The sequence below is a fragment of the Phaethon lepturus genome, unplaced genomic scaffold, assembly GCF_000687285.1.
Source record: "Phaethon lepturus isolate BGI_N335 unplaced genomic scaffold, ASM68728v1 scaffold22815, whole genome shotgun sequence".
Classification (NCBI taxonomy): domain Eukaryota; kingdom Metazoa; phylum Chordata; class Aves; order Phaethontiformes; family Phaethontidae; genus Phaethon; species Phaethon lepturus.
Window position 1 is genome coordinate 22664 of NW_010542963.1, and position 15094 is coordinate 37757.

Consider the following 15094-nt stretch of genomic DNA (forward strand, 5'->3'; position numbering starts at 1 on the left):
CTGGCTGTTAACCAGCCAGTATCCACTAGCTATGAGATCTCAGCAATTGCTTTTGTCTACACTGATGAGCTATCCCTCCTTACCCTAAAATACTTCTGGTAGCGCCCTGTGCATGTATGTCATAAGAACTGGAATATGCTTCACAGACGAAAAAAAAATTCAAGCTGTGAAAAAGACATATGCCACACAGCATGCAACAAGACAGACAGTCCAATTCTACCAATATGCTTCTGATCAGAAAAAGATTAGAAAGAAAAGCATAAGGATTTTTTTCTCCATTTAAATTCCATGTAGAAATATACAGCAGTTCCATTAGCACTAGTTAAATCATTTCATGAGTTAACAGTGAGAAATGCTGCCAAAAGCCACTCTTCTCCACCAGACAGCTAGCTTCCAACCAGTAGAATACTACCTAGAGGAAATAAGCATTCCTGATTTTTTTCCTGGTTGTTCTGTCTAAGCTGTTAGCTGTAGTTATTGAAGTTGTTAGATAAATTTAAACAATGATGCACCAGGTTGCAGACCATCCGATAAAGATTAGTACTAATCCAGCAAGAAGTCCTACAAAGGTTAATAAGCACAAGCAGAAATGTTCCACTGCTAACATGAGGGCTAACGAGACATACTTTATCCAGCATATCATAGGACTTGTTAAGCAGAACCCTCCAAAATTTGGCTGTTGGCTTGTCCGCGTTTCCTTCCACTGAAGATGCCACAGTGTTTATATAGCGAAGAACTTCTTCTAATAGCCTAGATGGAAAGGAAGCGTCTTTTGGTAAGTAAAAAGGACACTAAAGAAGTTGACTTTATTACTGGAGGGGATAAATTTCACTGAACAGCAACAATAAAGGAAAGTTAAACACCTAATGAGAGACTAGTAGACCACACCTACATATTAACAAGCTATGGCAATAAGGAAAATCATGTGCATATTAAATAAGTCTACCTAGAACCCCCAAATTAGCTTCTACGTACAACAGTAGCTCTACTTAAGAACTCTAAACCAAAAACAATCTGGGAAGATACAGATGTTTAAAAATGAGCATTTAAGGAACACAGCATTTAAGATAAATCCTACACCCTTTTCCACTTAGAACAGACTAATATTAAAGTTAAGCCTCTGCAAAAGAAACCCTCAATTTTGCATCATTGGCTGTTACAGCCCAAAGACTACAACTGTGATCTGTGATTACTGGTAATTTTCTTACTCCAATATAGGGGCACCCATGAATAATGATTTTTTTTTTTCCCCCTATGAATGAAGCAGTATGTTTTGCCAAAAATCTGGAATTTTTTTAGAAACTCCATCATTAATAGGATAGTAGTTATGTCCGAGTATGTAAGTAAACACTATCAGAAATACAGAACAATGGATATTGGGTAGAGCAATCCTTCAGAAATAAAACACTCCATGTCATGTTGAAAAAAAAAAAAAACAGAACAAAACAAAATGCAAATAACTTGCATATAATCAATACTGCTTGTTGCCAAGGTCAACATCAAAAGTATCCTCAAGGAAAAAAATATTCTAAAGGGACTTAAACTTATTCCCTGGTTGCAGCAAAAGCTAGAAATAGGAGGAATGGAACAGATTTAAAGCGTACCTCTGTTCCAACTTCTGCAGCTCTTCTGTTTCTTCACATTCAACTATCTGGTTTAAAAAGGAAGAATGAAAACGCTAAGTGTGAAACTTACATCCCCTCATGAAGTTAACATGCCAGTATATGCAAACTAGTTTGTTCTGGATGAAATGTCCACTAACATGATAATTATGAGTTCCCCACATTTGCACTTAAGCCATCATTCTAGAAGAAATTCTGTGATTCTTAGGCAATACAGACACAGCAGCAAATACATTTCATGCTGGTGTATGATGTTCAGTGGAAACACTGGGAACTACTTCCAGCTACAGCCACAGCCTAGAATTCGTAACATTTATTTTGTCTTTTCAGAGTTAATGGTACGAATCCCACACCAAACCTGGATTTATACAGACTGCGAGTGAAATCCCAGACTCCATAAAGCCAGTGGGAATCCACTGGGACCAGAATTTCACTTTTGTTATCAATCACACAAACTGAGGCTGTCTGGAAAAGCCTTATTAAAACATAATTAACATCACTGAGAGGTTTCACAACTGTTCAATAGAGGTGTCAGCAAGACACACTGGCAGTGTATTCTTTCATCCCCTTTGGATATAAAGCCATACTACAAAGCAAATTAAACCTCATCTATTACAGTATGGCACAATTACTTAACGTGATCAGTTTAAAAGCAATCTGCCATTATTACCTTTTTCACAAAACTCTGAGAGGATAAAAGTTGTGACATGAAGGAGACTGACAAGAATTTGAAATGCCGAAGTTGTTTGCCTGAATGAGACTCCACATTGAAGAGCTGCCCATCCTGATTTTTTAGCTTTGTCTTGCATGTTCTTGACTTTTTTGTCCCAGGATCATCTGTTGAAAACAAAAAACAAATTCGCAGCCAACCGAAAAAGCCATTTGATTTCTGATTACAGAAACAAAGTAAAATTACAGTCAGACGCCTATCAAGGATAGTCATTCTGTCATATCCAAAATCACGTCAAAGTTCCAAAAAAGATGCTCTGAAATACCACAGATGGTAATTTTTCCATTTCAACAGCCTCGAAAGAAGCAGTGCCATTTCACTACCAAGCCATCTGATCATTTTTACACGAAGAATCTTCTTTTTTCTTGGTGCTAGAGCTGTGGCACACTGGCTACAAACATGAGAGACTCTTGAGGCAGGATCACATACACTGGAAGTGTTCAAAAAACGTGTGGATGTGGCACTTCAGGACATGGTTTAGGGAACATGGTGGCGCTGGATTAATGGTTGGACTTGATGGTCTTGAAGGTCCTTTCCAACCTAGTGATTCTGTGATTCTGTGTGTCATGCATTTGGGAAAGCTACTTTCAGTGTCATTATCTGCTCCTTGCTGTCTGAGAAAATGTATTCAAACAAACAAATAATGGCAAGTCCTTCCTTAAAAAGAAACAAACAACCCTCACCCACCTTCCCCAATGCTCTTTGAAATAACAGACTGGAAAAATATTAAAACATACTGTTTAATTATTGCTCCACTATATTGTAGTAGAAGGAAATGAAACCTTAAGAAGACCCAGAAATGACTGGCAGTCCCTGTGATCTTGTCTGCTATGAATAATAGCTTTTTATTTTAACTAAATGATTTACTGTACCTTCTAAATGACTACTGTTTGATTCTAAGTGCTTGAATTAATCTGTAATTAAAAGGATTAAAAAAAAAAGGTAATAGCATAGCTTAGCCATGTAATATCTAAAAAAATATTTAAAAAAACAGAAGTTGTTAGAGTAATTCTGTATCCCTTAGTCTTCTGTCTAGAAGAGCAACAGGAAGGTTTACATGCATTTGCTGGCTCTGTTTTGTGGTTACCTTCTTTGTTCTCTGGCAGCTCTGTCAAGTACTGGATTATTTTCATCATGCTCTGGAACTGAGAACGTACGTTAAATTCGCAACAGATGGAAATCCAAAATTCAGTATCTGCTTCCAGAACAGCATCCTGTTTATGATTTAGAAAAAAACACAATTTCAACAATTAAAAAAATATTACTAATAATGATAAAAAGACTCAAAAATGAGTTTGTGGAAATGCCATGGTGAGCTGGATATTGCCAGGATTAACACCAAGAGTAATAGCAGCAAACTCTTGGAGAGAACATAGTTGTAGAGGGCGTAGGAAAACATTAAACTACTACAGCAAAGACTGTCTCTTCTCACCAATGTTCCTTTAATAATTCTTTCAGTTTTCACCACAAACTATGCTTTCACCTAATCTGAGGGCCTGCCTACACAAAAACATAACAGGGATTATTTTGGTCTGTACAGGAAGAAAGAAAAAAACAACTTTAAAAATATTGAAGCACTGCGTAATTAGATTATCAGCCCTTCAAGCCAAGGACTGCTGTACGACATGATCTGATTTATTGTTCAGGCTCCAGGACACAAAAATTTGTATCTGCAGTACAAGTAGTAGCCAACATCACCATCAGTCTCTGCTATAGCACCAGCTCAGAGCTGACTACTTATTTTAGCATAACCTAGGGGTTTATCTTGCCCCTTCTTAAAGGCACAGTGAACAGAAAGGAGATCAGGAAAAAGTTGACCCCACTAGCCTTCTAACCTTGTCTGTGCTGCTTGGCGCAGTCACAGTTTTGGTCACATATTGCTCAAAGAGCAGCACCAGGAGAACCCAGAGGAACTTGTCTCCTCCCACCGTAGTGATCAGCTGGGCCAGGATTGGCAGGCGTCGGTGCTCCGGCACATGGGGCAAGGCATCCACGAACACACGAATGATCTTTATCACCACCTCTTCCACACTTCCCGAGGATTCTGACAAATCACTGTCTTCAGCCTACGTACAAACAGGTACAGCAGTTCAAACAGATTATTGCAGACTGGTACAAGTTCTTTCTTGTAAATTCAGAAAACTAGAGAAAGCACTATGTGCCTGATAACAGCATTACCAAAAGCGTAATCTCAAGGAAAATATAAGGGCTCCAAAATAAACAGTTTTCAATCACACAGTTCCTTTTCAGTGTTTAAGGAAGATGCTTCAAATAAAATTAAAAAAAAAAAAAAGTTATTTTGCATCAGCTGAAACAAGCAGGACGTTTTCAAGAGAAAGCAATGCCACATCCTTCTGAAAACTTTGCCTGTAAGCCTGCTAGTTAGGGTCTTGGATTCAAGGGCCTAGCAAGAATCATACAAGTAGGCTACACGATCTCACGTAAGTAACATTAGGCTCTCCCCACATGTAATAATTGTGTGTGCCATAAACAGTTTGTCACGGAAACTTGTGATGGCTGTTATGAAAGGTTTTAAATAAAAAATAAATCAAAAAAAATTTAAGAAGAGACAGCAACTTGATTTTTCTAACAGAGATCTGCAAAAGAATGCAAAATGTATCATACGTATCATCAAAAAAACACCGGGAAATGCCCAGCCCATTGTTAGAACAAATGTTTTTTTCCCCCAATTCATGGGGGGATGCCATGTATATGGCATTTTTAATGTTTAAATCTATGAATGACGCCAGAATTAAGATTTACTAGGTGCAAGTGAAATCTGAGTGAAGAAAAAATGTCCCTTTTGAAAAACAATGATGTATTTTTGTTTTGGTTTATAACAATTTATCTAAGATGTCCAGACAAAACCAAGAAAACTCACACAAACACCAGCTGGAGAACTAAAAGCATCTGTCAAATATTCTACTTTTACACTTCCTTCAGACCATGACTTCTACTGATATGACCATGACATATTATTATAGGACTAATAACCTTCTTATTTCCAATGGTTCCTCTGCTGAACTTGCCTGCTATTATTTATGATGAAAAACTTGAACTTAAAGTATGTTTCAGGTCCTCTTTAGGTACAGTTGTAATATTGTTTTGGATAAACCATTTATAAGGTGCAGGAGCTCATAAGGTCAAGAATCATCAGTACTGTGATGAACTCAGAGTTGTCAGACGAGGAGTAGCCTGTTAATATAGTTATTATATATAATTTAATATCTATCTAAAAATAACCCTAGAATAGGCTACAACTCAGTCTACCACTGATATTTTAAACCATTTACTCAATTAATAATTTTATTGTTCACTTTTTTCTTACTCCTTTCCATTAAGTAGACAAATTTACCTGTATAAGAGCAGGAATAACCATCTGCACTGTCTTATTAATTACTTGGAACGTGTAAGTATCATCCAGACGCAAGACATTTGCTCCCATGAATGTAAAAATGGGCATAATGTTGTGGAGAACTTTATCCTGGAAAAGAAGACAGATGAGATTAGTTTGCTTTTTGAACTGTGTTGCTCTTGCTCTACATATTATACCTTAAGGCATTTCTCCTTCCCACAAATGCCTCTAGATTTCTATAGAAGAAAGTGAGAATCATTAGTATCTTCCAAAATCTCCACTCACTAATTTTTAAATGTATAGTGTCCCTTAAAGCTACTTACTATGTGATTGTTAGAGGAACCAGGATAAACTTCTAAGCAACTAATTAAGAGTGGAAATGGAGAGTTTAGTCTGATGAAATATGTTGTACTCTTCAACTCAGTGGCATGGTAGTATGACAAGCAAAATCAGCTATGGGGAGACTTGCAGAAGCACAAATACGAGTGTGGCACAGAGATTCCAGGGATTATCAGTACCTTTCCCACCCACCTGTTTTATATTTGTAAAACATCTGCAACATCTACAGTCATACAAACATGGAAAATCATGGAAAGCAATCATGCTCACTTTAATTTTAGGCTTTTTTTGGGGGGGTGAGAGCATAATCACAGTAATTAATTTTAAGAGGGCTGGTTTAGAGGTGTCACTTAGCTCAAGAGTTAGTTTCCTAATTTTGCCAGAAATTAGAAGATGTTATGCATACATTTATCATTCAGTTTTAGTGAATTGAAGGAGTGTTTTAGATTTAAAAACAGAGATGAGACTCATACAAACTACTTTCTTGTATTCTGACCTTGAAAATCTTGTAAGAGCCATTATTAATGACAGAAGCTCAGTAGAATAAAAGCTCACTTCTATAGCAGGTGATGGCAGTAAGATGGTGACAAAGAAAAATAACGCCAACAATAAAAAAGCCAAACCCTCCACAAGTTTGTCAAAAACATTCCAGTTTTGCCTTTTGGGAAAAACGTTATCTTTCCAAATGTGTGGAAAAAGTAAAGATAAAGCTGCAAACAGTGTTTGATACATCTGGATATATTTTCTTGCTTTTACGGTTTCAAAGCAAAAGAATCATACTTAGAAGAGTGAGTGTACAGTCAAATTTCAATCCATAGAAGAAAAGACCTGTTTCTCAGTCAGTTAAAATCAGACTGACCTGTTTTCATCCTCAACTACAACTACATTTCTCAGTGCTGTACAAGATAGGCATTTTTAAGAATACACGTGCTATTGGACTAGATATTTTCCCTTGTATATAATTTTTTATATACCCCTGCTTTTTTTTTTACCCCTGCTTTTGCAGGGGAAAGAAGAAACAATGCACCAGAACTTTGACCACAGCAGAGCTGTTGTCAGAAAGCTTCTTCTATTTCTAATGGGCTTCATTGCGAGTCCTAGTGACCAAAGCATCAAGGCAGAGGTTTGTTTTCAAGAAAAATGGAATAGAAAGCCCTAAGAGCAGGGAACCTCTAAACTTTGCCTCTTGCTCCTTTTGGAAAGTTTCTCCCCATAGAACAGCTCTGTATGTTCTTCACTCTTCCCAACATTTGGAACCTGAAGACAAGGGCTGACACATAAATTTCAGGTACTACTTACAGGAAACATGCCAGCAACAGCACCGAGGAGAAGTAGTGCATGGTGGTGTGTCTGGGGCATTTTAGATATCCTGATGCACTGAACTATCACTTCCACATTGAATTTTTCTTTGTCAAGGATATCTGAAAGTAAAAAACATTTGCTGATTAACACGTCAATGGTCAACAATGTAAGAATAAAAACAGTACACTCAAGTGCTGGTTTCAATTTGCAGACCATACTTAAGGGATCTACAAAAAATTACTAAGAAGGCAAATTTGTATACCCTATAAAGGAGCCTATGTCTCCTCAGCAATACAGCATAGACTCGGAGAAGAAAAAAGTTAAAGGCCATTGTTTTAATGCTGTACTGGTGAGAGAAATACCAAGAAATGGGTCTGGCAATTTCTACCTGCTGGGATCTTGCTACCGTCCGAAGACAATTTCTGACAGATGCTTAGCAGGCAGCTGAGGATTAGCTGCTTTGTATATTCCATATTTTCTTCTTCTGATGTCATCGGTTCCAGACAGCTATATATTCAGAAAAAAATTTAGGAATTGAAAAAGGAGACAGAAAAATAAGTGACCAAACTGCTTATTAAGATACAAATAAGAAACTGCAATCTTCATTCTACAGAAGTTCTAAACTGAGGCTCCTAAAAAGTTTTTGGAAAAAAGTGTCTCATCTTTTTTGTTTTAAAATACATCAGCTGGTCTAATAAAAAGCATTTATCAAAGCACTGTCAAGAGTATAAGATGATTACCTGAAATATGACCGCCTGTCTCTGTAAAATTTCTTTTCATAAGAAAAAAGATAAATACCCCATCTATATTTAACCTTTCCTAAGTGCCTGTAGATAGGGCTAGCATGAAAAGCAGTTGTTTTCTTAGGCTGCACTGTTCCACAATGTTTTGGGAGGAATTTTAAAGCTTAGAGTATTATTATAATAGCTCTGCAAAAGAGATAAGCCCTGTCAATTGTGCCAGTTTTAGCACAGCTGTCATCCTTCTTTGCAATCCCAAGCCCTCCACATGAGAAACAAAGTCTTCACATAAGAAGCTATGCATCAGGCAACCATCTTAAAAACCCCATCACAGTGTTTACAGGGCAAAAAACTCCTAAAAACTTCCCATTCCCTTCATCAGATTTACCTAAAAGAAAATAAAGTAAAAAAGGCAAGCTACAAAACATGGCAACAAAGCAGAGAAAGTAGCCCGTATTTTAATGCTTTACAGTGTTTGCTGCAGAAGAGAAAGCTCAAAGACTCGTGTGTTACGAAGGCACGATTACCGGCTCAGCAGGTTAAAAAGCGCAGGTACCAATGCCTGCGGACGTCTAAGTTTCTTCTTGTGCTGCAGTAATTCCAGAATAAGCATAACCCTCTGCCAGCTGAATTGGCTTGTTTCCAGTGACAATTCTGCATCTTGAGGCTTTCTAAAAAGATAAGACAAACAATCAGGATATACATCTGCAAAGAAAATAGTACAGTGTACAGGAAACAAATACACACATAAGTCTTTTTTTAAGACAAACTTTCTTTCCCATCGTAGTACCCTTTACTGCTTCTCCTGTATGGGCTTTTGATTGAAGCAGCAACACATCTTAAACTATCAACAGAAAATCCAGACCAAACTCGACAAAACAAACAAGTATGGCATGCCTTCTGTGTATACAAAAAGTCTACACAATGAAGCAGACTTCTGTGGAAAAAAAAATAAAATCTATTATGAAATAATTATCTGAATTATTATCCTGGCTTGCCACCCAGGAAACGTGCATTTTTGGAACTACTAGTTGTCTAACTGCTGACTATGCAGGCAGCCAGTGTGTGCGCAAGCGTTGCTATTTATAAACTCTGACAGACACAGTTTACAGACGGATCAATCTAATGGGTAATGATGGTTAAAAAAGGTCAAGTGAAGGAAAACAAAAACATAAGAACATCTGTTCTACCTCAAACAAAGAAAACCAACTCAATATCCTGTTTCAACAGCGGCTGACAGCCAATGCTTAAAGAAGAGTATGTACAGTGGACAAAGCAAAAATGAGAATGGAGTGAAGAAACAAGACAAAAATATCTAAAATTATTAAAGTTTTAACTGAAAGAAAATACTGTCTTTCAGTCAACTAACAGAAACATTTTGATGAGCGCCTTTAGGTTTCAGCAATGTGTACGTAATTTGTCCACACACCATCTTTACCAACCAAGTTTAATAGCTACAAAAATGAATCTTGTTCAACCGTGTCAAGCCAGATTCTGCAAGAGCAAATGCCAACATTAAACCTACCGGGAAATAATTATTTTTTAAAATGTTGACTATAGTTCCATTGGTTCTCAAACAGCAACATGGGTTGGTTTTCTCCTGCCAAAAGTAGCACAGAATTACTTAACTGTGCGGGGGAAAAGATGCTTAGTCTTACTGTATTATTCAATACAAACTTTGAAATGTAGTAAAACAGGTGGCATTTTCAAACTATACAGATAATTTTTTTTGGATTTCTAGTTATTTTACCTATTTTACCTCTGTTTATGCCTTCTAGTTTGCTGAACAGTGGCCAGACTTTTGGTTTTCTCAGGAGGCTCCAGTTCTCTGACGATCTGCTCAGCACACACTGAAATCTGAAACAAAGAACAATAATGCAGGTACCAACAAACAACGTGTCCTGTCACGCATCTATGGCCCCTCCTATTTTTTTAAACACGCCTCTCTCATACACGTATGGGTATATAATCCACATATTCAAGTCATATCATCACAGCCTCTGAATGCCTGCCCTACTAAAAGGAGGAAGTGATTTCAAATCCACATAATATAATAAATTGCTATATGAAAGCTCAATGAGGGTATTTTGGGAAAGTAACAGTATGAAAGCAGTTTTTACCCAGAAAATGAAAATCAGTGCAGCAGAAAGAAGTGACTTCTGCTGAATTCATTTCTATAGTATAATAAATGACTGATGCGTGGCTTTTAATGAAATAGATTCTAAAAGCAGACATTTAACAAACTTTTCATGCCCTTAACACACTTCTATTATGTGACAAATAGCTTCTGATTCCTTTCATGCTATGAATGATATAAACAATGAGTGTTACTTAATGTAGCAACACAGAATCACTGCAACACGTTTGAACATATTTCTATATTCTGGAGTTTGCCACTTACCCCTTTAAACACACTGCTAATAGTCTGGGCACAAAGCGGGTTCTTACAGTTTAACAGTAAGTCAAACAATACTTTTAATAGCTTCTGTTGCACCATCCCATCTGACACAGCTGCAAAGAATGGTTTAGTAATCTACAAAAGGAAAAAAGAAAGGATGCAGAGAGGTTTACTGTAATAGGGTAACAAAATCACAAGCTGTGGAACTTAGGTTTGTTAGTTTATGTATGACACACCCAATCACACAAGCATGTTAGTGTGAACATATATCATAAAAATTTGCATATTAACTATGTATGTATTTGTATATACCCAGGAATCCTTAGATGCAAAGCACAGATGCCTGGTGGGGGGAACAAACCTGCTGCTGCCAGCCTTTGGTAGGTATATGCTAATACCTGGCTAATACAAGGCCTGAATTTGTAGCCTCCTTCAAATAAGACTATTTCTCACCTATTGTATTTTCTTGGCAATTTTTCCTCAGAAGAAAAACAAGTAAAGCTCCTGCCTGACTGACAAAAAGTAAGGACAGTGGAACAGTAGGATCTGCAGGCAATGATAGAGGTATTCGTCTGCATGCAAATACAATGATATTTCTATTCTGTACTTGTCAAAATGCAAAAATTGAGGCAAGCAGCAATTTCTCCTGGTAAGTTTAAAAGAGAAAGTTTTGCAGCCTGTTTAGATGTTTCAAAGACACTATGGAGACCTTGAAAAATTGTACTAAAAGAAAGACAGGTCAAAAGCTATGGACTCAGCACAGAAAGAGTCCTTGTAAATCCCAAACACTGCTGTTTGCTTTAAACATAAAAATAAAGATCTTTCATAAAGCCATACCTGCCCAAGTGCTGTGATCTGAAATGCTGGAATTTCTTCGTAGATTTTCTTGGCAGCACGCAGACTTTTGATAAATAAATCCAGACTCTGCTGATTCTTGCACAAGAGAGGTGCTGAATATTCATTAAACTTTCCAAGGATGAGATGCAGGAGAACAACTTCATCTTTCAACATTGCCTCAGGTTTCTTAAAGACTTTGTCTAGCAACCGGTCTAGTGCAGGCAAGAGGTGAGAAAGAATCATCTGCAAACAGAGGAAATTCATAACAGAAGTTTTTATCCATTCTCATTTTAACAAACTTCCAATAGCACAGCTTCATTTTACTGTAACATCCCCTCTCTGGTAACACATTGCATACAGTATTTTATGCAACAGCTATTCAAAAGGAAAAATACAAAACTTATTGTGATATTACCACAAGTACATGCTCATCTGCTACTTTTCTATTCTCATTTGCAGACTAATATTTCTTATTTTTAAAGTACAGAAACAAGGCAATTTTCTTCACTGAATTATGACTGCTGTCTCCTACAAAACCCAAACGTGAGGCAAGAATGTTCATGCTCTATGCAGTTCACAATCCTTTCAAATCACATACAACTGAACAGAGCATAAAAATTCATAATTTAATTCACCTTTTAGCATTGAATTCATATATTTTCCAGCACTTAGAGAATTCTGAATATACTAGACAAGTGGATGTTAGTACATACAAATAAAATTGATAGTACTACCTAATGCATTACGATTCTGTACAGAAAACTCTATATTCACTGATACCTAACAAAGGCAATAAATTTCTTCTAGAAGAATCTCCTTCTGAAACAATCTTTTTCAGTAGCATCAAGGGATTTTCCTTCACAACTCCAGCGCAAAATTCTGCAGCCCTTACGTTCCTGAGTGGAGTATGCAAATATTTTGCACCACTACTGCATATTATTAGAGGTGTCAACTTAATGCCTAATAGTCTAATACATTATGAAGCTAACAGCATTATTACTAAACGAAATTTGATTTCAGCATTTCAGTCAAGTGCAGAACCCATAAAACAACTAGAAAGATAGCACTTACCTCACCATGGACTTCATGAAGAATTTTCATTAAGTTTCTTGCAATATATGATGGGAAAATAGGGTCCTGTACACAATCAAGTATGCTTTCCAAAGCTTCCAACAATTTTTTCTTCTGGGACTTCTGTTTTGATTGTGTCTCAAGCTCCTCAAATAGAGTTTCCATAATCTAGTTCATTAACAAAGTGAAAATTAAGTTCTTTCCCTGAAAAAAAACCCTCAAAACAATATTTATTCAATGCTTTTGTGATAATGCACTCTAGATACAAACAGAATTCTTCATCTGTAAATAAACCACAAGTTAATACCTCTTATTTGACTGATATTCTTAATTCTCTGTATGTAACAAATCACTTGAATGGTTTTATAATCCTTTAAAAAAATATTAAAAAAAAAAAAAATCACTCTACTATAGTATACAAAGACAATTAACTTTCCCAGTTAACTTGATTTCTTTCAGAAAAGATGGGAGCTCACAGCAGAGAAAACTTGTATTAATACACACCTTAATAATAAAAATACCTGTGTTATGTACGTAGGGTCAGATATGATCTCTTCTGTCTTTTGCTCCAAATGCTGAAGAACAGGATGAAATAGAGACTCCTTTATCCCTCTCAAGGAACAGAGGCAGTTGAGAGCAGCCCTTCGAACTTCACTCACAGGACTACTCAAGTTAATTAGCAAAGATATCACCACTGCAAAGAGTGAGGGAAGGAAGGAGGAAAAGACAACAGAATAGAGTGGTCAGAATTTGGTCAGAGGCATCAACAGTACTGTGGAAATAAAAAGTCATCTCTTTTCACTATAAACTCCTAAACTACACAAAACCAACACGAATCTCACAGGTCCATGGCTCTGAACTTCTTCATCACAGTCCTTATATTTGTGTTTAAGCTCAGAGAGTTCATGTATTGCTACTGACTGCCACAGCCTTATACTGCACAGAAAGTAAAGGGCTGTAACTGACTTCTTCAGCATAGCAGAGTGTTTCTTTAACACTTTTAAGATTAAAAAAAAAAGTGGTTACACCTACTTCCAAGCTTGGGCTAGTTACTGCGGCAGTGAATCAGCAAGAAAGGGCTGCCTCAGTTTGATGCAGTTGAACATAAACAACTAAAGATATCCTTCATGGTATAAAATGTAGTAAAATTGAAAAAAATTAAAAAATACTGTGATCTTACTGTCTTAAGATGAGAGATAGATACTGTTACACTTTACCTGGACACGATGGCAATAGCAGCTGTTTCTTTTTTTGGTATGTCTGTGATTCAAGTAGTGCATAGCCAATATATAAAGCTTGAGTTTGTAGCATTGCATTGACTTCATAGTTCAGATTATTTGAAAGGTTATAACTGTAGGTCCATAAAACTGAAAGGAAGTTGAAGAGAATCTCTGAATCTTTTAGATGTACCTTAAATTTAACAAAAAAACAAAAAAAAAAAAGAGAAAAGCACTTCTTTAATGACTTTATTTGGCAAACTACTACTCACATCTGTCAAACCACCCAAATCAAAGGAGTACACAGAAAGAGAACTAAAGAGTCAGAAACAGTGTCTTTTGGGAAGAAAAAGTTATGGAGTAGATGCTTTTGGATAAACAGTACTTGCATGTGTATAGAAGTCCACATGTTGCTTAACAGGTGGCTGTCTTCGTTTAACAGATAACTGTAGCCTAACAGACTAAACACACATCCATATGAACATTTGTATAGGATGTCAGCTGCTCAAGAAAATTGTTATATGCAAAAATAAAGGAAAAGAAATAACTTCTATTTCCTGTTTTGTGCAGCAGTAATCTTAGGATTAAAAGTGCTCTGCGTAATCCCTGACTTTTTCATCAGTCATACAAAGTGATTTTCAGAAGTCTATAAACTAGCATCTCAGAAGAGCTGGGCATCCAATCTCCTTGTGTGCACAGTTTTCTGTGCTGAATATTCACACTAAACTTTGTTCTTAGAATTTGTCCTGGATTGGCTGCATAGGCTTTACAATAATAGAGCATGGACCAAAATTAACAGTTGAATCATACGTGTATCACTGGCCACTGCAGACACAGGGCAGACTTCCCCCCACACCTGCAATAGTAATAGCTGGTCCAAGAAGATTCAATTCAGTTTTTCACACACCTACATCCAATTACCTCAACTTTCCTTAGGACCTTTCTGTCAAAATTTAATGAGGACAGCTTCTGGTTTTGAAGCAGTTACATTGTCTCCTAATAGGATCCCAAATCAATTTAAAGTTCTTGCTTACTACATGGTCTGGCAATAGCTAGCATGCTGTCTGTCTGCAAGATGCTCTGGAATCCTAAGAGCTCATCCTTACTCAAACAGGAGTGCCCACTCAACATCCTACAGACTGAACACAGCTTGCCAGAACAACTGATACAGCTTCTGACATACTCTTGCCTATTTTCTTTTCCACAAGTTCACCAAGATCTAGGTTCAAGTTATATTAACTGTTCTAGAGTGGGCAAAAATAACTGTCTTGTCCCTTTCAAATTAAAACACCCTCAAAATTGGAGACCAGCAGTACTCAACAAGTGAAAACAGCAAAATATTAACTGCAGCTGTTGCCTTCGCTAGGTCCTAGGACATTACTAACCCTATTCCACAAACTTTCTGTACTCCCTCCTCCAACCTTCTTATCTTCTCAGCAGTATGACCCAGCTCGCACCAAAATAACATCTTTCCTTTCCTGCT

At 36.9% G+C, this 15094-nt stretch overlaps 1 protein-coding gene across 1 annotated transcript in view; it reads right to left on the reverse strand.

The window, feature by feature from the left end:
• The window catches only part of HEATR1 (HEAT repeat containing 1), a 38438-nt gene that overhangs the window by 6640 nt on the left and 16704 nt on the right, over positions 1-15094 (reverse strand). Inside the window, 15 exon segments of the mRNA XM_010288219.1 lie at positions 627-750; positions 1605-1651; positions 2293-2459; positions 3440-3566; positions 4188-4418; positions 5708-5836; positions 7346-7467; positions 7737-7855; positions 8616-8759; positions 9839-9945; positions 10490-10621; positions 11324-11566; positions 12395-12562; positions 12916-13088; positions 13612-13804. Coding sequence (XP_010286521.1) covers positions 627-750; positions 1605-1651; positions 2293-2459; positions 3440-3566; positions 4188-4418; positions 5708-5836; positions 7346-7467; positions 7737-7855; positions 8616-8759; positions 9839-9945; positions 10490-10621; positions 11324-11566; positions 12395-12562; positions 12916-13088; positions 13612-13804 — 2226 coding nt within the window.